Source organism: Ascidia mentula, chromosome 6 (assembly GCF_947561715.1).
Source record: "Ascidia mentula chromosome 6, kaAscMent1.1, whole genome shotgun sequence".
NCBI lineage: Eukaryota > Metazoa > Chordata > Ascidiacea > Phlebobranchia > Ascidiidae > Ascidia > Ascidia mentula.
Genome location: NC_138571.1, coordinates 16,849,153 through 16,873,250, shown reverse-complemented (window position 1 = coordinate 16,873,250; position 24,098 = coordinate 16,849,153). Strand labels below are relative to the sequence as shown.

At 38.5% G+C, this 24,098-nt stretch overlaps 2 protein-coding genes across 2 annotated transcripts; both read right to left on the bottom strand.

The window, feature by feature from the left end:
• Positions 1-7,712: 7,712 nt before the first annotated feature.
• Positions 7,713-9,939, bottom strand: LOC145907327 (uncharacterized). Its single transcript, XM_082994749.1, has 6 exons — positions 9,875-9,939; positions 9,081-9,134; positions 8,958-9,017; positions 8,372-8,500; positions 8,122-8,231; positions 7,713-7,934 (listed from the first exon to the last, which is right to left on the bottom strand). The coding sequence occupies exons 1-6, from the start codon at positions 9,930-9,932 to the stop codon at positions 7,713-7,715; spliced, it is 633 nt and encodes a 210-aa protein (XP_082850875.1). The 5' UTR covers positions 9,933-9,939.
• Positions 9,940-10,402: 463 nt separating this feature from the next.
• On the bottom strand, positions 10,403-22,996 carry LOC145905502 (phosphorylase b kinase regulatory subunit beta-like). The gene is made up of 20 exons (XM_082992718.1): positions 22,770-22,996; positions 22,525-22,644; positions 21,966-22,062; positions 21,483-21,712; positions 20,951-21,189; positions 20,488-20,612; positions 20,217-20,366; positions 19,697-19,899; positions 19,205-19,337; positions 18,440-18,651; positions 17,851-18,058; positions 17,212-17,318; positions 16,237-16,381; positions 15,798-15,976; positions 15,279-15,423; positions 14,745-14,895; positions 13,751-13,962; positions 13,096-13,204; positions 11,353-11,546; positions 10,403-10,802 (listed from the first exon to the last, which is right to left on the bottom strand). Exons 1-20 carry the CDS (start codon positions 22,853-22,855, stop codon positions 10,632-10,634), a joined length of 3,216 nt encoding a protein of 1,071 aa, XP_082848844.1. The 5' UTR covers positions 22,856-22,996; the 3' UTR covers positions 10,403-10,631.
• Positions 22,997-24,098: the final 1,102 nt, after the last annotated feature.

The following is a 24,098-nucleotide window of genomic DNA, read 5'->3' as shown; positions in this document are numbered from 1 at the left end:
TTTCCTACCGATGAAAACCTCTATACATGCAAGTGCAATCCACAGGAAGTACCCCTGTAATAGATGGTCGATACCCCAGTCAAAACTACACCTCCGATTTTATGCGATCGCATAGGTAAAATTTCCGTGGACATCACGAATCAGTGATGCGGAACCGTGCTGCGATTACGTCAACGACACATGCGTCATGTCCCCGAGAAACTGGGAGGGGAAACGGGCAGTTACAACATTCTGGAACAGAATGCTACCTGAAATTGCAACCATTTTTTCTTTTTTTACTAACATTTACAAAAATTCTCAACTAACATTGCTTCTCTTTGGCAAAATATGTGGAAAACCTATGGACTCGTTGTGGAATTTGCGGAAAAAAATATTCTGAAGTGTCTTACTCTCTAAAAAGCAGTAAATGTCAAATTTTTGGTGTGAATGCATTTCAATGGTTTATGATTGTGTGAGGAAATATCTTTTCGTGATGGGTTTCGTATGCTAAAAATGACATATTCCAATACTATTGAAAAATGAAAGTACATCTTGATTCCGCAACCATCGACTGTTGTTTCCATTTTTCAACCTTTTTGCCAGGTGTTGTTCGTGTAGAAAACTGTGACAAGAAATGTTCAGTTGATGTCACCATTCGAGTAGCTGTAGATTTTCAAACTGCACAGAAAATATGCATATCATAGAGCAGTTTTTTTAACACTCTGATCCAGAGAATGTGTGTACACATTCTACAGTACTAAATTTAAATTCTTCATCTACGCAAAGGTTATTGCCGGATTGAAATTCGTGAGCAATTTAACCCAAAGGTTATTGCCGGAAAGCTGAAAATGTAGCTACGACGTGCCTTCTTCACCCAGCTTCTCGTGCTCAGCTTGTTCAAAAATAAGAACGACGCGATCACAAAGGCAGTGGCCTGCAGCATTGGACAATAAGGAAGTTTTCAATCCACAGAGATTTAAACTAGGCCATCTTGTGCATGAAAGAATGCTTACCACCAGCAATCAATACACCTCTAATTGCATAGCATCACGAACCAGCATTATCATATCAGAAATTGCGGTAATTTGCTCAAAAATATTTGATCCAGACAAACGCCAAAAACAGTTTAACCAAGTAATGTGGGATCGTTTGTATATTTCACAAAACTAACGATAGCATGCCTGGCCCTCTTCAATGTTTTAAAACATTTCTTTGGCGGTTAGATAGAAAACAACTGCCTCAGTTCCAATGCAAGGCCTTCGCTATGGGAGTCAAATTGGACCACCAGTATTTCACTTAGGTAATGCAAGACATTCGCACATGCTTTCATTCATTGACTTGTTTAATAAAGCAAATTAACACGATTTCCATAGAATATCTTTTTGTGCTGGTATAATTATATCGGGTTTGCTGTTGTTGAGAATTGAGACGAAAGCTTTCAGGTAAAGAAACATTGTATTTTATGTTGAACCAAAAATTCATGTTTTTTGCAACATACTGATTTCGCGTGTCATTTGTAAGCATTTAAAATTGTACAATGTGTTTTATTTTCGCGATCCCACCAGTTCACATACCATGATGGCCTTTCCTATCATGGCACGCACAATTCCCGTGTGAACCTTGTTATCGCATTGCTAATGGACGAAGTTGACTCCATTAGTTGCTTTTTTCCCACGCAAAAGCGAAAACAATTTTCCTCCACATGCAGTGAAGCAAATCAAAACTTTGCTAATGGACCCGACGGCTCTCACGAACACCACTTGTTTTCGTTTTCGTGCTAATGTTGGCAGTGCCATTGCCAGAAAAAGAGATAGAGTGTTTCATATATCGTTGCAGATCAAAACAGAGGGACATACTTGCTATGTGTAAAGGTGGTTGTATGTTTGCACATTGTGAGGAGTTTGTGACGAAAGATATGAAACGCTAAAATCATCTGGGTGAAGTGCAGTCGTTTTTGTATGTCAAATATTAAGTTTTTAACTAAGGACACACGGCTAAAAAGATAGTTCAATTGTAAACAACCAAGTTATCAAATCAACAACCGCCAAAAGAACGCTGTGGTTTCGCAATTCAGCTAACCTAAAATAGAACTCTTAAAACCCAATGTAATGATTGTGATATGAAACTATCTGCACGTTACTAAGTTTTGTACATTCATATGTCGTGTGTAAAAAATACACTAAATTTTCGATGAAAAAAAAGTGATTCAAACATAAAATGCGGAATTCAATTAAACACAAATGAACAACAAGCGGATAAAATGTAACAAAAAAGGGTTTTTCCTTTTTTAATGCATTCTTCTGTATCCGACTTGAAATAATCAGCATGTAACATTTCATGTTGTTTCTTGTTTAACTTCTGTAGGCCTACTTTCAAAATTCTGATGGCAAATATCAGCTGCATTCTGCTGCTTTTTCTAACTTGTCCAATTCTAAGCTTGTGCCAAAGAGCGAATCAGGTCATCCTGACTTGTGGAGGAAGCAACGAAGATCCGATAGTAGGACCAGCGGGTCCACCGGGAGCTGTTGGGCCTCGTGGTGTCCAGGGTCCAAAAGGAGAACCCGGTGCCAATAACACCTGGGAAGACGAATTCAGGAAATTGGAAGCAAAGATGGAAGCAATGGAAACTGAACTCAGGCGTATTTAGTTTTGCTAAAGTGTAAACATTTACTTTTATTTTGGAACTGCGTTAGTGGCACTTGGTTTAAACCTTAAGCACAAATGATTTAAGGTTATTTTTAATATATTCTATTTTTTTATCAGGCGTTAACGTTTCTGTCGCGAAATTAGCATCAAAAGAGGTTGATTTGGAGAACAATGTTACAGTAGCGTCAGGTTTGGTGAAAGTTTTTTTATTATTGCAATGTTGTCGATATCAGTAAAGATGTATCAGCGTTAAAGGGACATAATTCATATTCGAAAAAATGCCTACGTTTCATTTTGTAGGAGATACGAATCGTGTTGTTTACGCCAGTTGCAAAGATGCGTTGCAAAACGGAATGACGCAAAGCGGAGTTTACAATTTATCTTCTCCTCGGCCTTACCAAGGATATTGCGACATGCAAACTGATGGCGGTGGTTGGCTAGTGAGTTCATATTTTTTTTCATTTTTTTGTTAATTGTAGAGGTTTGACAAAGAATGATAAATTTTATTAAAAAAAAGCAGGGTAATGTTATGCAAACAATGCAACGGAACTACAAATAAAACGGAATGTCTTAAATTAATTACAGCAGGAAATACAAACGTTTTCTATAAAAGTATCTGTTTCAATTTTAATTATAACAAGCATAGAACACTGAAACATAACGGATGCATGTAATTGCTTGATGGAAATATTAAGCGAAAATCCAGGCAAGACAATGTCAATTTTGTTTTTCTTTTTAAATTTTCAGGTTGTACAGAAAAGATATGATGGTTCAACTAATTTTTATCGGGGCTGGAGAGAATATGAAAATGGATTTGGTTCCTTGACTGGAGAGTTTTGGTTAGGTAATTCGACATTAGCAATACCCGCATTCAAATCAATTGTTTATTTTGTTTATTTACATTTTACAAACTCCCAATTAGATTTCGTTCTTTAGTGCCTCCAGCGGTAGTTTCAAACGCAAACAATGGTAGATAGGCTTGTGTGTAAATGTGTTAGTATCTTCTCGTCGTCACGATTGTCATATCTTGGGCTGCGCATTAGTGCAAGCACAGCTTTTTCATCTCTAAACACCAACAACATTTGTAAAAAGCATAAACAAATAACACGTTTGTTAATTAATTAAGGCTTGGAGCTGATGCACGAACTGACAAGTTGGAAACGTCAAGAGCTCCGCGTTGACCTGCAAAATTTCGATAACACAAAGTATTATGCAAAGTACAGGTAACTACATGCGTGCGTTTGAGTGCCAAGTTTTTGAGTTCCTATTTGTACCATCTTCACAGCAACTTCAACATCGGTTCATCAGGGGAGAATTACCGTCTGACTGTTGGTGGGTACACTGGTGACGCAGGTAAGTGAGCAAACATGTTTATCTAATTACCTTCATACAAAGGAGGTTTAATAAAGTCTCTAACTCAGGGGCGCACAGCCTTTTTATTAATACCGGCCGCATCACACAGACTTTATTTTACTAACAGTCGCCAGTGAGTCCAAACCAATAATTTCGCATTTACTTATCCCTTATAGTGTAATGAAATTTTACATTTACCAATATTTCTTGCATAAAAATGAAAGATTTTATTTTGTTTTGTAACCAAAACTGAACAATTCAATAAGCCAAACATCCAAGCAAAACCTGTTAGGTTTTTTACAATGCACGGCCGACAATACAAATGTAATATAAAGCATGTTTACGGCCGCAGTGTGCGCACCCCTGCTCTAAATCGTGGGTGAGTTACAAAACTCACATGAGGATGCGTGCTAAAATATTTTGTATTATCCGGTCGCGTGCCTCCTGACAAGACTTTTTAGATCCTCATCTGTTGACCGTTTATACTTTTGAAGTAAATATACGAACCAATCACTTGTGTGGAGGTTTATAAACATTTTTTTATCATTTGTGAAAATCGCTAGCCGCCAAAACCGAAAGAAGAAAATAAATGGAAACAAAATCTTCAAGAACTGAAATTGCAATTTTACTAAGTCTGCATGCGCAATACGAAAAAGTTGGACTCACAAATAATGTGTTACGCAAGTATGACGTAATATGCGCTTTTGTCCAAGTTACTCACAAAATACGTAAAACTTATATATATTAAACATACACTGCTCTGAATTGTATGCAAGGTGATTGGCTGGTTAACATCTGAACCGCAAACTAAACTTTTGAAAAATTTTCACCAATAGTTGATCGGCTGGAATATCACAATCAGATGCCATTCTCCACACATGACCGAGATCATACTTATCATAGTGGTGTAAACTGTGCTGTTGATTACCATGGAGCTTGGTGGTATGGGGGTTGTTATGACTCCAACCTGAACGGAAAGTATTACAAGGAGGAGACAAGGGCAGGCGATTCGAACCGTTGGAGTCCGGTATCACGTAAACGTTCGGAATTGAAAATAAGACCTGTGATGTAATAAAACTGAGGATAAACAAAACAAATAAATGAAACTATTTGCGTTATTAATGAGAAATCATCGAAATTACTGGAAACATTTTTTATTCTTTTTTCTTTGAAGAAATGAACAATTTATTAACCGCATATACGTGTTACCACCACGATTGCATCGAATTCACAAGTGTGTTTGCTTGATGCTGTGAATATTTTGTAAATACTTTGCTTCATCACACATAAAATAATATACATGGAACTTTAAAACATGAAAGCTTTTGCTTTTTGTGTTATTATTCAGAAAAGCGGAAGAGACCTTCGGGTGACAGTTTAGCGTTAAAGTTCATATGACATGAAAAATAACTTAAACACAAAATGGTCAGAACTTTCTACAATTTTTGGTGAAAAAAGTAGCTTGATACGATCTCAAGTTTCTAAGATACAGCCGAGCACACTTACGTTTAAACCGTTGCGAACGTAATCGTGCGAAAGCGAGATCATTGTTGCGTGACGTCTTACAAGGCGATTCATTCGTGCGGGAGCTTATGCGCGCAAAAGGAAAACATTGTAAAACTGCTGGTTTGGTAATTTTCCATCAACAGGAGCACAAAAAGTGAATGATGAGCTAGGGAGACGAACCGTTATTGGTTTATTTATCGCGTCAATTAGTATTTATTGAAGCCTTGTCGATTTGTCCACTCCCGGCAAATGATAAGTACCGGTAATTAATTTTTTTAGGCCGGCAAAGACCGCTGAGAAAAAGCCACAAAACTAAAATTTATGGAACACAGATATCTTTTCGTAGAACTACTTTTTGTCTGGCAGTATCTTTGCCTACGGGTTCGCGGAACATCTTATATGATTCGATTAATTTATCCGAATAAATTCGTGGTGCTCAATAATCAGTTTCGGTCACAACTTAGTTAAACGATGAGGGACTTCACTGGTGATTGTTCAGGTTTATTATCACAACTAAATTCGCCGCAATCAACCACAAAACACTTATCGCAATACAGTTTGTAACTAGAAATGTTACAAACATCAGATTACGTCACCACAAAGGTGAGGTTAAAGTTATGACATCAAACCCCAAATGACGTCATGTAATGTCACTGAGCGAAGCAACGCACCATCCACGTCTATTGAAGTGAAGAGTAATAACGTTGCTGCTATACCATGTTTTTGTGACGTTTGCCGGCTTGAGATTTATGCCCGAAAGCCTAACAATAAACTGCTATTCGAATTAATGTGTTTGGCATAGTGAATTTTACAGAGAGACAGTTGGAATGGATATTCGGGCAATTGTTAGCCAACAGGCCTTTCGCCTCCACGGGATTTGTTGCGCCTATAGGGGCCACAGTGGCTGATCAAGCTTGGGTGCCAAGTCTTGGTTGCGATGCGGGCAAAGATTCGATTAAAAGAAATAACAAAAACCTAAAATTTAAATAATTTAAATTCTTTATTTTGCACTGTTGAGTTAGGCAGTTGTGCACTGTTCTTAGGACCTTGATGCCATTGCATAGAGAAGAGTATGAACTTACACAAAAATGCAAATAAGTGGGCAGTTGAACGATTCATATCAAAATATTGACTAACCAGAGAGGCAAATGCCCCCAGGGTGTGGCTAAACCATTTTACTAGTGACTAATTTTGATCAAAATTTGTTGATCCGGGATGAATCTTTCATAAAATCACGAATGATCGGCCACTTAAACGATTCATTTTTTACAAATACAGCCTGAATTTTGTGCTCCAATTTCACCATAATTTTTAGTAGCACCCACCACCAAGTAACTACCTGATTGAAATAGCTAAAACTGCCCGAACACACAAATTCGCCATGACAACAACACACGCATGTGCATCCATTCAACCGAAAAATTGAGGCCCTTTCCTTTGTGACAAAGGTCAACACGGTGGGCATTTCCCGCCACCGAAACTTATTTTCATAAAAATATGCGTCCTTCAGTCTGTGACGACACATTGCACATACTTCCAAGCACGCAACGAGAAAGAGCAGGACATGCAGCTAAACTGATAGAGTGAGATGCAAAAAGATGTCAAAATTCTTTTTTTACTTTCTTCCCTTCTACATATTTGGAATATAGGATGCCAACTATCCAATTTATTTGCGGAATTTTGCGGCTTTTGCAAATCCCGATTAGGTTTTCTTTTTGGTATATTTTCGGTTGGCTGCGATAACCTGAATTCTATTGTGCTGTTGCGTGTTCTTTACCATACCCTTTACTCCGGCAAACAAACTTGTTTGAGTCGAAATACAAGTTTGGCGTAAGATGGGAATCAAACTGTTAGGTGAGTTTTTAATACAGCACTAAAGCAGAAAAGAGCAGTGTATCATCAATTGTCGGGGTATGGGTCGCCCAGTCTGGTGTCAGAATGATGTCGGAGCTATGAATAAAAGTTTACCTACAACTACATTCAGTCATTTTGGCTGCTCTGACAATAGTTAAGGAAACAAGCTTGTATGCCTTGGGATATTACTCCGTCTGCAAAGCTAAATTGGGTGTGATCCATTTTGGAGCGAACCTAGCACAGAAACGTTCAACTGAAACCGTTTAATTGCTGAATTATTTTACCACCAACACCTTTTATAATTACCTAAATAATTACAAAAAAAATTATTTTGAATTGTATGTTTAGGCCATCGAAAGAGCAATGAATGGCCGCTACATTTGATTTCTGTGTTTTTCGAGGTAATTTTCGAAAAGATTGGTGTCAACTTTGACGACATCAACCAGGTCGTACTGCATAGGATCTTTTCTTAATTTGTGGATGGCTGCACGCTGATCCTCTGAAGTCGCATCGGTGTAAACGACTTTGGCAAAGGCTTTGATGAGTTTGATCATCTGTTGTTTTGACAGCAGTCCGTCGTGGTCTCTATCTGCGCGCTGATTGAATCATTACTGTATGATTAAATTGTGCTGGAACAAAGCAGGTTAATGTATATCTTTGAGAAAGTATTTCATAAAATATGAGCGTTAAGTTCATCGCAGAACGACTTTAGAATATATCGTATGTGACTGTTGGCTGTTTTGCCGGTATTCCGTAGCGTACAAAAAGTTAAAATAGACTCACCGCAAAAATTTCTCCGTAAGATATTACCGAACACCTTGCATACTCGGTCCTGTCAAGGTAGCCGTTGTTGTCAGAATCGCACAGACCGAACTTCTGTCGTTGTTCATGTTCTTTGCACACAAAAGTCAATAAATGGGTTACAGAAGTTGCAAAACTCGACCCAGTTTAGTTTATAAGAGACCAACGCGTTATTAAATGCTGTTTGTTGTCTTAAAAATTGTCTTAAACCTGCTCTGACTGCGTATCCTACCTCCAGGTAGATGCAGTGCTGCGATTGCAGCCTCTGATTCTGAACGCTCAAATTTCCCGTTGCCGTTGCGGTCAAGAAAATTGAACGTCGCTCGTACGAATGGAACAATTTGACTCGCGGTATTTTGCACTGTACGAAAACACAGAATTTGGAGAAAGGAACGATAAAAAACAAACTTACAGCGCTGTTTTGGAATAACGATTTGATTCTAGAAATGGCCTAAAACGTAACAATACTTAGACTACAGTTAAAAACGGACATGGTCAAACTCATCAAAAAATTCTTATGAAAGACAGGGAATGCTCTAATGTGAACCCATCAAGTTGGTAACTACAATTGCACCTGGATTGATTTTAAACTTGCTTCAGTGAGTTACAGTATTTTAGATTTAAATTCAAAGTATACGAAACGTGCTTAAAAGATATCCCTTTAAGGTCAGTTTTACTTTACAATTTCATACGACATAAAACAAAACACTTAAAATGGTAATATAGGGTACATAGCCTGTTTTATTATTTAAGATCACACTGAGAAGCCTTTGACTTATAATTTAAGATCACGCTGATAACTACGGTAATAATAAAACCTTTGTTGCATGATAAAAGCAGGCGATATTTTTCATCCACTGTTGAAGCGCTTGCAGTTCCTAAGAAGACAATTTCTTTAACAACGGGTTCGTGAATATAGCGACATATGTTGGGAAACCTACCTGGGCAGTTCAACGATCTAATGAATGCATTCAAATCCGTTGCATGCGAAACCCCTGTCAAGACAATGAATTAATTGCTTTTCGGGAAACAAAATGAAAGACTTCCACTTCATAGAAAGAGCCATAATATTCATGGAATGCTGCAGACCGTAGTGCACATGGTTTCGACACAACAAAAGCAGCGGTGGGTTTCAAATATTTTAACACCCGTTTCTCTTACCACCAACATGCCATAACCATTCATCCCATACGAGGCTGTATGTAAGTCCTCCTGTATTGTCACTGCATAATGCGTTGTAAGCATGCGCCTCTGTAGGTTGCAACGTTATTAGGGCTAATAGGCTAATTACTAGCCTGGGTAATACAGCGCTCAAACTGACACATAGGCCTATGCATAATATTTACCAACCGGAACAACAGCCTCGCGAAGAACCAGTTCGTACCAATCGACTGAATCCCCCACTGCCTATAAGGCCTCATTAGTGCAGCAATTGATTGTGGGACTGGACTAGCTTTTAAACTAGAAGGATTTCCACTTAGTGGTGCCTTTTTCAACGGCGATCCGTTGGGTACTTAACTGGGCCCGTTGGGCGCTACAGTCTGCAGCTTTAAATGCGATTTGTTATTGGCTTAACTCGCAAACATTTGCGAATCCCCTGAAAATTTGCAACGACATGAAAAAAGTTCTTAAACAATGAATAAAATAAAAAACAGTTTATTGTGTACAAATCACTGTCGGCATATTCAAATAGAATTTAAATTTAACCGAAATACGAATGTTTGTAAAAACCTACCTGCAAACAGAAGCAAGCACCAAAAAGTTCCAATTGCCAAAATAGCTTTTCCAAACATGTTTGCAGTTTCGTAAAACTAGTAACGCTTCCCGCACACCAGCACCAGTTGTTTTAAGAGCTTGGCACAACAATGCCGTCGTTGTTTTGCGTCTAGTTTATCAGGATTAATAATCAATTACCTGCAGTCAGCGATGCAAAGGGGTAAAGTGCGACTGCAAGTCACAAACAAGGGCCAAAGGTCTAACTCAGTGTTGGGTTTCAGAGTTGACCTTGCAGATGGGTTTTATCGGTTCCCAATGCCTTTCTATTATCTTTGCGTATTGTTCACCTGTTTTCTTTTTGCGCAAAATACACAGGACATGATTTTTTTTTAAATGCTTTGAAATTACAAGCGGATCAAATCGTAAATCCTTTTTCTGAAAGTCAACCGCCTTGTTGTTGAGATAAGCAGGCTTATTCCTTGTCTCCAGTAACTGCGTGATGGTCAAACATGCTCATCACCATAGCAACCGACGTTACAAACCGCTGTTTCGACACACAATACGCGCTGTGTTGTATTTCGGGAAGAAATGAACGCAGACAGTCGTAATAAACTTTGTGGGAAAGAATTTAGCACACAACACAGGTGCTGGTGATGGTCAAACATGCTTATCACCATAGCAACCGACGTTACAATCCACTGTTTCAACACACAATACGCGCTGTGTTGTATTTCAGGAAACAAAAATATAAAAAAAAACATTTTGTGGTAGAGAATTTAACACACAACACAGGTGCTGTCCTGCTTCAGGGCGACGGACACATAAAACATCGACTTCACGAGACTTTTCATCATGTAGTGAACGCATGTCTCCGGCGGGAGACTGCAAAACGCCGTGATGTCATCAAGCTGGGAAAGTTCCGGCGAGTTTCTTGACCCGCCTTCATCCTAATGTACAATTTGTTTTGTTACATTTTGTTAGATCAGGCTGCACGTGTTACGTCACTTCGGGGTTATGACGTCATTTTCTACCTAAGTTATATAACAGCACACTTCAATTCAATGGCTTTCTGTTGTTTGTTGTAAACAGCGTTGTTTTTAGTGACACTGATGATGCCGTATAATGGGCGAAATACACAATAAAAATAACAGAAAGGCAAAGGACTTGGGTTTAACTTGTTTATACCAAGTAATGCGAGTTTTTAAAACACTAAACATTACGCAGTGTTACGTACTGCGGCATGACAAGACAGGCCCTTTATACTTGGCCATCGTATTTTGATCATAAGGTTCGCTGGCATCGCAACGAAGGCATCACAGCCAAGGCAGTGCAGCCAACTAAACATTATGTATGCATTCCACTGAGGCTACAACATTGAAACATAAAGACTAATTGAAAGCATGCAAACCCCTAATAAATTAAATCTATACATTAAGTGTATCCAGGCTTCGTGGTGGAAGATATGGGGCCTTGTTACCGTGCATCTAACTCGCCTACATTTTTAAATAGTTCAACAGCGGTGGCCACGATCGCGTCTACGTCGGTTCGTCTCTCGAATGATAATTCTGGGTTTCGTTCCAAGAATGTGGCGGTCAGCATCAGCATTTCAACAATAAGATGTCGAAGTTCAGGCCGATGGAGCCCTGTGAACATTCCCGCTACCCTTTTCCACCAAGCTACCTCGTACATACCTGTAAAGTTATGAAATGTGCCGTATTAGTCTTGTGTCTGTTGTACTGAATGATCCTGATGGTTTGGCACTCTTTTAAGAAGACTGACTTGTATTGTTTTAAATACACAGGCTTTCGCGAGTGCCTCTCGCTTTGTCAGGTGCAAAAAGAGTTTCAAACCAGGATAATTCGTGCCTGTAAAGGTGCGCAGTAGTGGTTTAAAACTTGTTTCGTTCCATGCACACCTTATGGGAGATTTTTGTTTGCTTTGTTTGCTGCATAGAAATATTAAACCGGTTGCCAAGTTTGCGAAGCAATTGATCATGAAAGGGACACACGTGGCAATGTGTTATGCAAGCCTGTAAAGCCGATGTTTAATGGGACATACGAACTTTATTTTAGGATTTGCAACAAACACAACTGCTCTGAATATTGCTTTAAGTTTGGAACATTAGGTGACCAGGGGTAGTTTAAACCTTGGATGCGATGTCACTGTAACCTCACGTTTAGCTCAACCAGTTGTTATCAGAAAGATTGTCATTGTACCACAAATTTTTACGATTCTAAATTTGTAAACCGGGGTGTCAAAAAATTGTCATTTTAAAACATTTACAAACGCGTACAGTGTTGGTTTTCACCTTTTCTTACGTTCAACACACACCTGGGGGTAGAATGTTTTATTGTGGCTTGATTCAACGTTGAGTAGTCGCTTGTTATGATAAGATTGATCGTTAAAAGAAACGCGACAACAATGTACAAGCAACACCATGAACAGTTGAAGCTAATTCGAATGCGCCTCGCTCGATCGCTGCTCCCGTTTTTTGCGCAAGAGGAGCGACGGAGCGCTCAATCCGTGCTAACGAGGTGCATTGAATTCGCTTCGCTTTCAATCCACTTGGAGAACAGACGAATGCGAAGGGTTTTCTGGCGTGCGGTTCTGTCACGTTTGTCACATTGCATTAGATGGAAAAGAATCAATAAAAGATAAGTACTTGACATTGGATTTAAAATTGTTTTAGGTGTAGCCGTCTACATTGCATGCAGTGTAATGGATTCCGGCACACTTTATCTTTTTAGCTTATTTCTAGTTTTTTTCTCCGATTTGATCGCAAATGGCATGTTGTTTAAGAGAACCTCGCTTATTTTTAGATATTTGTCTATTTTACCACGGTTTTCAGTCAATAAAAACAACGAACTACATCATGTAAACCCATGTGAATTATGGATTGAGATGTTTTAATTCGTCTCCACTTTCGGCCATTCCGATTCGCTTCCAAACGCAACATGTAAACGCGCGTATTCTTACGTTTTGAGAATAGATTAATTGCCCTAAAGATTGCGTTATGTTTGAAACATTTGAAGACAGAGGGTGGTGAGTTCAAACCCCGCTGGGAGCGTCGTGATTTTTCTTTTCTTGATCCGATTTGTCAGTAAAAAGTGACATTGATCTAGCTTGGCCAGTACCGCTACCTCACGCTTACTGAACCACTTAATGTTTAATAGCCAGGCCTAAGCGAGCCTGTCGCCTGTATTTGTGAAGCGAAAAAGCAATGATGTTAGTCATGTTTACCCATATCTGATAAAGTTGGTTGTTGAGGTAAGTGGCATCCGTTTATCACCACGCCGTCCGGGCTCCGTTCCAGTATGATCCAAACTTTTGTGTAAAAATCGTACGGTGCCTAGAGATAGAGATAAAACAATTGCTTCCAATTTTCCCCTTCAATGAAGACAGTTGGAAATTTTTCAAAGCATTTTAAAGCGGAATAATTGGGCATTGGAAACAAACTTTAAAAATAGGTGCTACACAATTTTGGGCTGCTTTTTTAGGGCAACTAGTAAAGCAACGTATATTGGACCAAAAAGTACAACAAGCAAATTAACGAATGCAGATGGGGTGAATCAAAACCACAGTGAAAACAAATCCTTCACGAAATCAACCTAACCAGCAACACTTCTTTTGTGTAGCACAAGTGGAAACTTTAATGTCAATTTCAAAATAAGCCAAACACTTTTAATTTTTTAAAAACATATTTCGCTTTAGCGAGCATTTCAAAAATCAAAGCGTTTGGCACAAGGTTTATAATATTTTGAAATTGTCAAAACCATGTACGATAGAGTAATGTGTCAAATATCGCCAATGGCTGAAGTTGTCGCAGTTGCGCACAACTCTCGTAGGAACGGTAAACGACTTCCTAAAAAATAGATCAACAAATAACATCGTTCACCTTATTAAGCGCCCCGAAGATCTGCTTTTTCTGCAGCCACGAAAGATCGTTGCGTTTGTTTGCTGCCAGGACGTCCAGGAGGAGTTGCTTCACGTTGCTAGGCGACAGATCGTGAATGTCATGATAACCTGCGTAACTGGATTCCGAGTTCTCGCATTTCAGCAGCAGACGCATGGCGTAGGCGAGCCAGCCTATCCGTATCTGCAGCATCCCTGGAGACAAGGAGATGATTTTGAACGAAATATAATAGAAAAATGTTCATTTTTTGACGACAGTATGTTTGGCATGATTTTAGGCTGTGTGTTCTCAAAGTGAAAGTCGGCGAATCAAAGTTGAAGAGGCATTTAAAGAGTTAGATACCAAAAGTATGTTCGGTTTGTTCGGCTACTCTTGCCGAATATTCGGTTTCGGCGAAATAAAAAAATTGCGGTTTCGGTACAGGACTATAGTATTTAATGGTCACAGGCAGAATGAGGCAGAATGTAACAAGTTATATGCCGGGGATGTCCCCATCTTTAGGCAGCAATTTTCAATACTGAAACGCAAAGGCAGTGTAGTAGGAATTTAACAGTAATTTCTTTAATTTAACAAGAATAATAAGAAAAATTTCGATACATTTCAAATTTCTATTAACCCGGCGAGCGTACTTGAAAAAAGATCAGCTTTTTCCAAGTTTGATTCACTCTATTCACGTTGCTTTTTTGACATACACTGACGATGCTTTTTAGCTGTGTATATTTGTCTAAAGTGATGCTTTTACACAATGTAAATGTCCTCAAATGGAATGGCGCGACGCACTAGTAAACCGTTTTATTACTTTTGAAGAAACGTACATAAGTTTTTATTTGTATTTCTGTCAATTTTACATTTTTTTACAGACACTGACGATGCTTTTTAACGATATATAACTGTCTTACACGAAAGTCAACAGATCTTGACCACAAAAAGCACATTTTTCCACAAATGCAGTATTTTTAACAAAAGTAAAGGAAACCTTCAAATAAGTCGGGTTGCTTGTTAATGGCGGCACCGACGTGCAACACCAGCTCCTGTTGTAGACAAGCTTCACGCTCATCGTGTGGCGTACACAGTGTGTAGAGTATGTCTTTAATGATAGAAGGTGTCAAAGGGTTGCTAATCACGACCTGCAGCAAAGGAAATCCTATGTTAATCTAACAGATTTTTTTAGTCATAAAAATCCCCAATACTGGGCGATTTCGGAACAAAAAATGTAAATTTTGAACTAAGAGATCGGGGTCGTTTTTTATGGCAACGTTGGGCTTGAAAACATTGGTGTTGGACGGTAATTTATTTAGCACTATGATAAATAGGACTCAAATGTACGCTTGGTACCGAAGAACGCCTACTAAAAACACAATGCAGGATGCAACATAACGCAACGCCATAATTTACTATACGGCCAGATGATATAGAGGGCCATTATGTACACGCATCACATCGCAACGTGTAGCGTGCTGCGCAGTGAGCTGTGCATTTTATTGCGTCGCCAAGTGTCTGCGTGTTATACCTCTTCGTGTCCGAACACACCCAAAGTCAAGTGTTTATCGTGGACCAGCACAGACGTAATGGAAGGAGCGAGACTGTCGACCACTTTGTGGCAGAGACTTGCGCTGTACCGAACCAAACTCCACAGTTTCTGCTTTGCCGCCCACCTGTTTTCAAAGCATTTTTAAGTGGAATAATTGAGCATTGGAAACAAGCTTTAAAAATTGGTGCTACACAATTTCGGGCCGCTTTTTTAAGTCAACTTGCAAAGTATATTGGGCAAAAAAGTATATCAAGCAAATTGACAAATGTAGAGGGGGGTGAATCGAAACCACAGTGAAAACAGTTTCTGTACACAGAAATTAGCGAAAAAAACTTTACTTGCTCGTTCGTGTTTGAAAAATAAACTTGGAAAAATAAACACACATGATTTCTATCCACCTTAGCAACGTTAAGGTTTTTAATATTTGTAACCACGCCCTATGCTGACAAGCGGTTGCGAATATACGACCCGGCACACAAAAATCGCTTTTGTAATTACCGACATAGGTTGTTTAAACGTTGGTAGCAGGTCCCCTGTCCCGTATCATAATTTAGACCCTCCCGCTTGCAGATTTCGGCCAATAGGAGTGCTAGGGCAGAGCCAGAATGGAAGTTTTTTAGGCTGCTCACGATCACTTCTGTCGGCTGACTTCTCAAATACGTAGCTTGGTCTGTTTCCTGAAAATAACAATGGTTGAGCGGCTTATCAAGTTATCAAGATTCTGTCCGGGCAGCGATACGGAACTACTAGTGTTACACTGCAACAGCTGTACTATAGTAAGAAGCCCGTCACCCATACAGCACGGCCATGACAATCATTTTTTAGTGTAAAATGACTAAAAATGATTGTAGTACAACAATCGAAACGTCTGTAACATGAAATTCACGACTATTGCATTGGCTGTTATGCAACAAATTACACGCAAAAAACTACGCACCGCGTGTTGCTTTTCGGCGCTGTTTGAAAGGTAGGAGCAGGAACTGGCGGTTTCGACGAGGTGGGTCAAACTGGAATCACTCTCCAAGTCCTTTCCCACGAAAGGTTTGCCGACCTCGTTGTATAAGTTGGATTTCCAATCGTGCCTTCAAAATCACCACAGTTTGAGTTTCTCTAGTAAGGGGAACTCCCCGAGGACAAGTTTCATCCCTCAAAAGGGAAAAATTTCGGGCATTTTTCGGTAAAACGTGGGAGGCCTTTTTCAGCTGCTTACAAACAACTTGTCCTCATAAAAATATAATATATTACAATGTGAAAAAAATATAGAGGTGTGTTCGTTCATAGCAGCAAATAACAGAAAAAGGGCTAAGCTTCTTTGGTATTTTTAAAATGCATAGCACCATTGTTGCCGCTATTAAGGCAATTACTACCTATTATCAACAACACAGGCTAAAATCTGCCAGTCTTGTTAAATTAGACAAATATGTCTAAACATGTGAAATATGCAACTGATTTCTATAGCAGCATAATTCGACGACAAACCCACATATCATTTGTCAAACACAGCCCGAAGCTCACGGGAGAACGAATTAAAACATCCTGCAAAAGCAATTTGTCTGTTTTTGCATCAGCGCGATTTCATAACAAGATCATAAATTTACTGTCAAAAAGCCAGCGAAATCATTCGCAAACCGCATGTGTCAATTCAGTCAAAGCATGTTCGACGCCCCTGGTTCAGACAAAACGATTGGGCTGTTACTAAAAAAAACATTCCCATTTCAAACTCTAAAATTCTTCCAAATGGCCTGATTAACTAATTCATAACAAACAATTTTCCAAAAATTGTTCGTTTCCGAAATAAACCCGTCATGATTTAAACAGTTTTTTTGAAAAAACGATGCTAAAAAAAGTATTTTGAAAAACTCAAACTTCATACACTCTTGGCACAGAAGTAAAAAGTACGGTTGGAACATACTTGACAAACTCCAAATGCTCGATGACCGAAGTTGCCAAGAAAGACTGAACTCTTCCTAGACATACCTTAATTCCGCCCCATTCTCCCTGTTTCAAAGCGCTCAAGACCTAAAAGAACAAGTAACAAAGGTGATGGGCTCGGAGAAGCAATTTTGGAAAAAAACGGCCTAAAACACAGAAGCAGCAATGTTTAAGCTTGCGACAAACGGTGATCACTAAAAATTTTGAAAAAAAAACAGCCCAAAATGCCTCAATGAATATTTCATATTACAAATTTTGGTTTTTTGTCCAAACATTTTGAATGATAATGACGTTTATTTCCAGGTTTTTCCAATCTGCCAGCTTTCTTGTTAAGGGCAAACATATTTCGCTTTGTTAAACATCGTCAGTGTCCTAATGATACGGAATCCAGACAGTGCTGTATGAATGAACGGATAAGCTCTAAAACAAAATCAGGCGTTTTGCCAATATCGCAAACATACTTGGGTGCAAAAAAACTTGGCAGTTGCCAAAATTACACCGTAAAGAAAAATGCGACCCAATCCAATCAGTCCAGAGGCACTGATGATGAGCACAACAGCGTTCGAAACGTTTGCTTATAATGATAAGCGTAAAGGCTTTTCAATGTCACAAAATGTACCTCCAACATAGGGTTAAGTCTATTCTCCTCCATAACGTCTTCGCGCAGGAGGAATATGAACAAAGGACGCATCGGCATACGCCAGTAGTTGCTGACGAACTGGAGGGAATGGTGCAGTTCGTCGATGAGCGTCTGTGTGTCGAAGGCCATGTAGAAGTCCCCGATGTCAAACATCAATGGATAACACACGATCGTCACTCCATGAATCCTGGGGAAAGTTCGGATTTTTTTTTTAAAGAAAGTGGGAAAGAGGTAAAGTTACTTCATGAATTGTGAGGAAAGTTCGGATTTTTTTAAAAGAAAGCGGTAAAGAGGTAAAGCTGTAGGGGGCTCAGATCGAAGATATTTTCTAATTGTTTTTGAGGTGTAGTTATATATGAGGAGCAGATCTGTAATCTGATTGGGTCGTACAGCGCATTCTCACCACAGGGAAAACCCTCGTTGATACTTCCCTTTTAAGTGAGAATGCGACTTCGAATTCCCACTTTACAGCAGCCAAAGATCACGCTATCGCTCGGAAAGCACAATGTTAGGAAAAAAAACATCATAAATTTGTTTTAGAAAAGTACATTTGGGTCGCGCGAAGTACCTGTACACTTTCGACGTGCCGAGAGCCCCGATGGGTCGCTTGGGCCTCCCGGAAATGCCCAGCTTCTCGTTGGACCCCAAGTGGAGGTAGACGTTGACGAGTTCTTGCGATGGCCAAATCTGAACCGGTTCCACCTGTTCCGGTGTCTGCGTTTCGAATCCGTACGTCGAAAGGACGCGCTGCAAGTTATTGCTCTCCGCCACCAATGACACCTGTAAGCGCAAATTAATAAAAGCAATGCACAGAGGTTAACGAGACACGGTATATTTGGTGACGCCGCACAGCCACAATGCCCACTGGCGTGTTGGTAATTATCATCGTTTCGGCAAGTGGGAAGATAATAGTTAAGATTGCGATGAACTGCGAAAGATTTAGAAGGTTTCAAACGTTACGTTTGGTGTTTTGGAATTACCATCGACGTGGAGTAAAAAGAAGTATAAGTGTACGCAGTGGTACCACAAAAATTAAAGTAAGCCATTATGACGTCATATATCTATATAAACTCGCGGTTTCGCGAAGAAAAGCGCACACGGCTGAACGTTGCTTTTTACTTTGCTATGTTGTTTCTTGACAACTGAAACATTAAATTGACCACATACAAAGCGGGCCTAAGTTTTTGCTGTCAAAAAAAAACGAAAGCCATGCGCAGTTGAACTTGAAAGTGGGGCATTATGCAAACTATACTACGAAATACTGATCTGGATGAAACGGGATGATTATCCAACCTGTAAAATCACTAATCTTAATGCACGCAACCGGTCATACCTGAATGACTGTGTCGCTTATAACACCAGAGAACGTGGAATATCGCATGCTGACTTTATGGCGTTCTTCAATGGGAAGGTATCGCTTAATTGGATCCAAATCCGACCAAGTTATGAGGTTGTCGACCAACAATCTACCACAAATAAAAAACGTATTAAACGTTGGTATCAGGCGACAGGCTACCTCTGAAGTCACCAGCTGCTTTGTTGCCGTGGTGTTCGAAACGAATTGTACATTTTTGGCAAGCGTGCTTATTGTTTTGATACTTATAGGAATATATATATGATAGAATATACGCGAGTTAAGCACATTTGTTTGAGCGTTTTCAGATAAATGAAGAGTGGATGTATTTGAAAACCGAATCATTGATCAAAATGATGTACTGTGATACTTCCACTGTGTTTTGAGCATATACATGGAACCAAACAAGCCAAACATTTTTTTTTAAATTGTTAAAAACGTAAGTATACTTTACTCAAGCAAACATGAAACCTTGAAATCAAAAAGACGGCTTGCCCCCAAAGAAACACTTTAGGTTCTTCAAATAAACCGAAACTGCAACAACGTTTAGTGCTTCCGGGACTTTCTTTTTCTTGGCTCATGCTTTCTTTGGGCACATAATAAAACCGCGGGAGCATTTGCATGCCATCTTCATCCACGAGCAGCGGTTGCAACTTGGCAAGATATTCGTCAACCTGTGTTGCATGTCTGATTAGGCAGTTTAGACACTAATGCCTGAAGGGAAGGGCAAGGGGGGCATTTGCACCTCCTGGAAAATGAAAACGGGCACACACTTTTCAGGGGAGAGAATCAGAAACACAAACAAACAAAATTACCCCATGGTTTTAAATTAATTATTTCCTTGTACGATAAGGCATGGCCAATATTACAATTATTACAGATACAAATTTAACAGTGTTTTTGGTTTCCGCTGCTATTGCTTGAAAAAATTAATGCTTGTCTGGCTACCAGGCACCAACAAAAGGAGAATTTTAGTGCAGCAAAAACTTGCCTGTTTTTGATTTCTGTTTACGATTCCGTCTATGATCAAATAAACAAAAAATATTGGCCATTCACATTCTATGTTTTGGAATAGTTTGATTTCCGCAGGTTGGTAATGTTTCCTGCTTTTGTCTTCCACACATGTTTTGTAACCATCACCCTTAAGGACAAAACATTTCAGTTTAATTGAGAAAGATAGGGCATTTTCTTAGTTTTCAAGTGATACATGTAGTTTGACATCTTCAGAATGCCTGGTTGGTTTGGAAATAAAAGAGTTTTACCAAAAATCGTTTCGTTCCGTATTGTCCTTCTAGTTTTGTGATTATTCCAGAAATGGTTTCATTCTTTAGTTCTTCGCCATCGACAGCAAAGAATGGAAATGAGACAGTGGTGAGTAGAGAGGAATCTGAACGCAGGATTTCTGTATTATTTCCTATTCATATTCGTCATAATTTACAATCTTTGTTTGTGGAAACTTTACTTCCTTATGAGTGCTCTATGGCAGTTGAATTTTTCTTAAAAATTTTTTAGGGTGAATTATTGTCAGGTTATTGTAGCTGAAAACATAGTTTTAGTTTGCAGACAGCAAAGCATATAATAAGACAATCAGGTTAAATACAGTTTTTCATATTACTTCAATTTAGAAGTTAGTTAATTACAGCAAACTTTAAAGCCTGGTTTTAATCACAAACTATAATCACTCACCAGTCGTGATAATTGATTTTAACCCAGTTTAATACTCACCGCAATTTTTAGAATTAGACTCCCTTGGCAAAAGTGAGTCCATTACAGTCCGGTTGCGATTATGTGCATCAATGTCAACCCACAAAACAGACCACGGGGCCCCTTTCTGCTTTCCAAACAGGTTAAAGCCATTGGCTGACTCAAGTGCTGCTTTTGCGGCCCCAACGGAGCTCGCGTGCAGTTCACAGCTCCCATTGTTATACTTGCTACCTCGCTCCCATATTCCAAAATCTGGTACTCTGTTGTCATGGTGATAAAAAATCAAAACTGCAAATACTAATTTCAAACCAAAGATGGTATAGATAAGCTTTAAATTTTGTTTTATGACAGACAGAACCTGGAGTTTAAACCAGAAAGTTATCCACTACCACCATCAATTATGGAAATAACCTTTTTTTAAATGCATAGCCTACTTGTTAATGCAATGAAATATAAGTTACCAAACAAACACCAGAGGCATTTTTCATGTGACTACAGACAAAATGTAAAGCAAGCAAAACAACTACACATGTAAGTGGTATGATATTTATACCTGTATGACCTCTCCAAGTAATAAACAAGATTTTGCACAAATGAAACCTCATCTGTGTTATAGACAATCTGCAGACCAGAGGCAGTCATTTGAACCAAGTACAAAACAAACAATGCAACAACATCCAATTGCAAGTGATGGCAGTCTTCGTGAATAGCATCCCCTGAGGCATGGTTGAACTTGGAGTGCAAAGCGCATTCCAGCTTTTGGGTAACTTTGAAATGTTCGACCTAATCAATTGCAACAAATGAATTGAAGGTGTTCTAACCAGTGTATTTAAATATATATATATGCATTACTCATTTTTGAACCTGCCTGTAACTTACTTAACATGATCGACTCCACTGCTACCAGAATTTTAAACACTTTGATCAACCAATTATAAAACATATTTTTTTGGTTAACATTCCTCAATCAGGTAAACTAAATATTTCTGTATGTTAACTTAAGACAAGGTACAAGAAATAACTATAGAATGCATACTTTGTCAAGCTGGCGCATGTAACAGAACAAAATCCCCCTCATGCACTTGACGGCAACATGCTCTAGTTCATAACTTCTTCCCATATCATCATCAATTCTGTCACATAATATATTACATGTTATAAATTTATATTGTATATTCATGATTCGCCACTTTCTGAAGGTGAATATTAGAAAAATATGAAATTCCTGTTGCTGCCAGGCATATTGCAATAAAAAATGTACTGATCTTCTGGCATAAACATACTGTATTTTTGCGACGTTTCGTCTGCCATGCGGCGAGACTTCATCAGGTATTATGCAACAAGTGCATCGCACTGAAACACGCATAAGAAAAATACTTGGGTCTAGTGTACAATTGTACGTAACTTTTGGTGGGCTGTTATAACTTGACTCCATCTTCATTGTGTTTGTAATTTGGGGTTTTGTCGATGTTTAGAACATAGGTACGTACAATTGTACACTAGACCCAATTATTTAATTGATCCTATTTAGGAATTTAAGTGGAAAACTAGAAAATAAAAATAAAAAATAATTGTCAGAGAGTTATTATACTGACCTTCTGTATGAAAGGGCAAGGGCCCAGATTGCTGCACTGCAATATACACTTTCTCTTATGCTGGCCACATTATCACATGAAAATAGTCCACTAGAAGCACTCTGGTATGGTAACAATAATCTAAGTAACAACATAGTAATGTAATTCTCTTTAGATTAAAAAATTTAAAAGTATCATAAAAAAACACACAGTACATTTAAGTATTAGCAAGAAATACCTTAAACTACATGTATCAGAACACTAACCTTTTCACCATGTGGTAATGCTGCTCAAGATTCCGTTTTGTTTGGATGTAATGCTCAAATTGCGAAGCATTTTGCTTTTTAGTCATTTTCTGATCGCAGTCTTTTAGAAGAAACCCGACACCTTAACTTATTGCATATTATTTGCACATTAGGAAAGCTTCTATACTATATGCTTTCATTTATTTATCTTCCTTAGAACAAACAAGCTGGACAATTACTTCGCAAGGTGAAATACCGACTTTGACAAGGGAATTTCCCAAAAAAATCACACACCGTAAAATCAAAAATTATGTTATTTTTGACAAGCCATGCAGTGAAAATATAGTCATAGCAAAACTGTTTTTATGTATTTCCAATAAAGAATTTTTCTCCATATTAAATGTTGTAATCCTTCTCGGACTGAAATTTGCTTTAGTTTGGCTAAAAAAAATCTGTAAAACGATTAACAATTAATTAATTTGATTCATCAATATCTTGTTTGCACGTATTTTAAACAAATTAAAAATTTTGGTTTAAAAACTTTTTTTTGGTTTTGGTTTGAAAAAACTAAAAAAAGATTTTTCTTGACACGATGAGGCAATTTTTTTCTGTTTTTAAAGATAACGTCGTCATGCGTGACAATTGAAGAATAATTTTGGCATTTGTGACGTCATATTTTCGGCTAGCGTGTTTGTTTGGTTGGGAATGTTGTGTTGACGCGTTCGCTTGTTAAATGTAACGCGACGAAGAGTCGTATTTTGTGGTACTTTTAGCGTCTGTACTATGAGTGTTGTTTGCATATGAAATGGACTTGTTAATTTAGCTGGAATTTTTCTCTTATTTTATCAAAAGTTGATTTTGTTGTTGAAATAATTAGCGACTAATGACCAAAAATTTGTGCTGAAACCAGAAGTTGAGCTTATATTTTAAAATTCGTTACACCCGTTTTTCAAATCTCTGGGCCAAACGAGATATTAAAGATAAGTTTCACCAAATTTTAATTATGTCCTAAGGCTAAATTTTGTTTAAATGAAATAGCCCCTGGCTCAGGAGGTACAGCATCAGGTAGTTCTTAACTCCTATTTAGTGCAAGTCAATGTGGTATTAGGATAATGTTATGAAGTTTTTATTTGGTGAAGTGTTTAATATGATCTAATAATATACCTTCTAATGTCAACATTCTAGCAATAGTGTTACATTTACCTGCACCTTGGTCATTGTCAATTTTCTGACTTGGCCACTCATTTATTCAGAAAAATTTGGTATTGCATTGTTGTCTTCATTGAACTTGTTTTCTAAGCCGGAAATGTACAATTAAACGATGACTTGCATTAAATTGTCATGTTGTGA

Bases quoted from the DNA above. Each gene is read 5' to 3' on its own strand.
- LOC145905502 (XM_082992718.1), bottom strand. From the start codon at position 22,855: ATGACTAAAAAGCAAAATGCTTCGCAATTTGAGCATTACATCCAAACA. The intron at 18,652-19,204 runs GTATGACCGGTT...TTGCGCTTACAG, and splicing joins TAAGCGACACAGTCATTCAG to GTGTCATTGGTGGCGGAGAG. The intron at 15,424-15,797 runs GTAATTACAAAA...CTTTGAAAACAG, and splicing joins CGTTTAAACAACCTATGTCG to GTGGGCGGCAAAGCAGAAAC.
- LOC145907327 (XM_082994749.1), bottom strand. From the start codon at position 9,932: ATGTTTGGAAAAGCTATTTTGGCAATTGGAACTTTTTGGTGCTTGCTT. The intron at 9,135-9,874 runs GTAGGTTTTTAC...TTGTCTTGACAG, and splicing joins GTGCTTGCTTCTGTTTGCAG to GGGTTTCGCATGCAACGGAT. The intron at 9,018-9,080 runs GTAGGTTTCCCA...TTGTCTTCTTAG, and splicing joins TAGATCGTTGAACTGCCCAG to GAACTGCAAGCGCTTCAACA.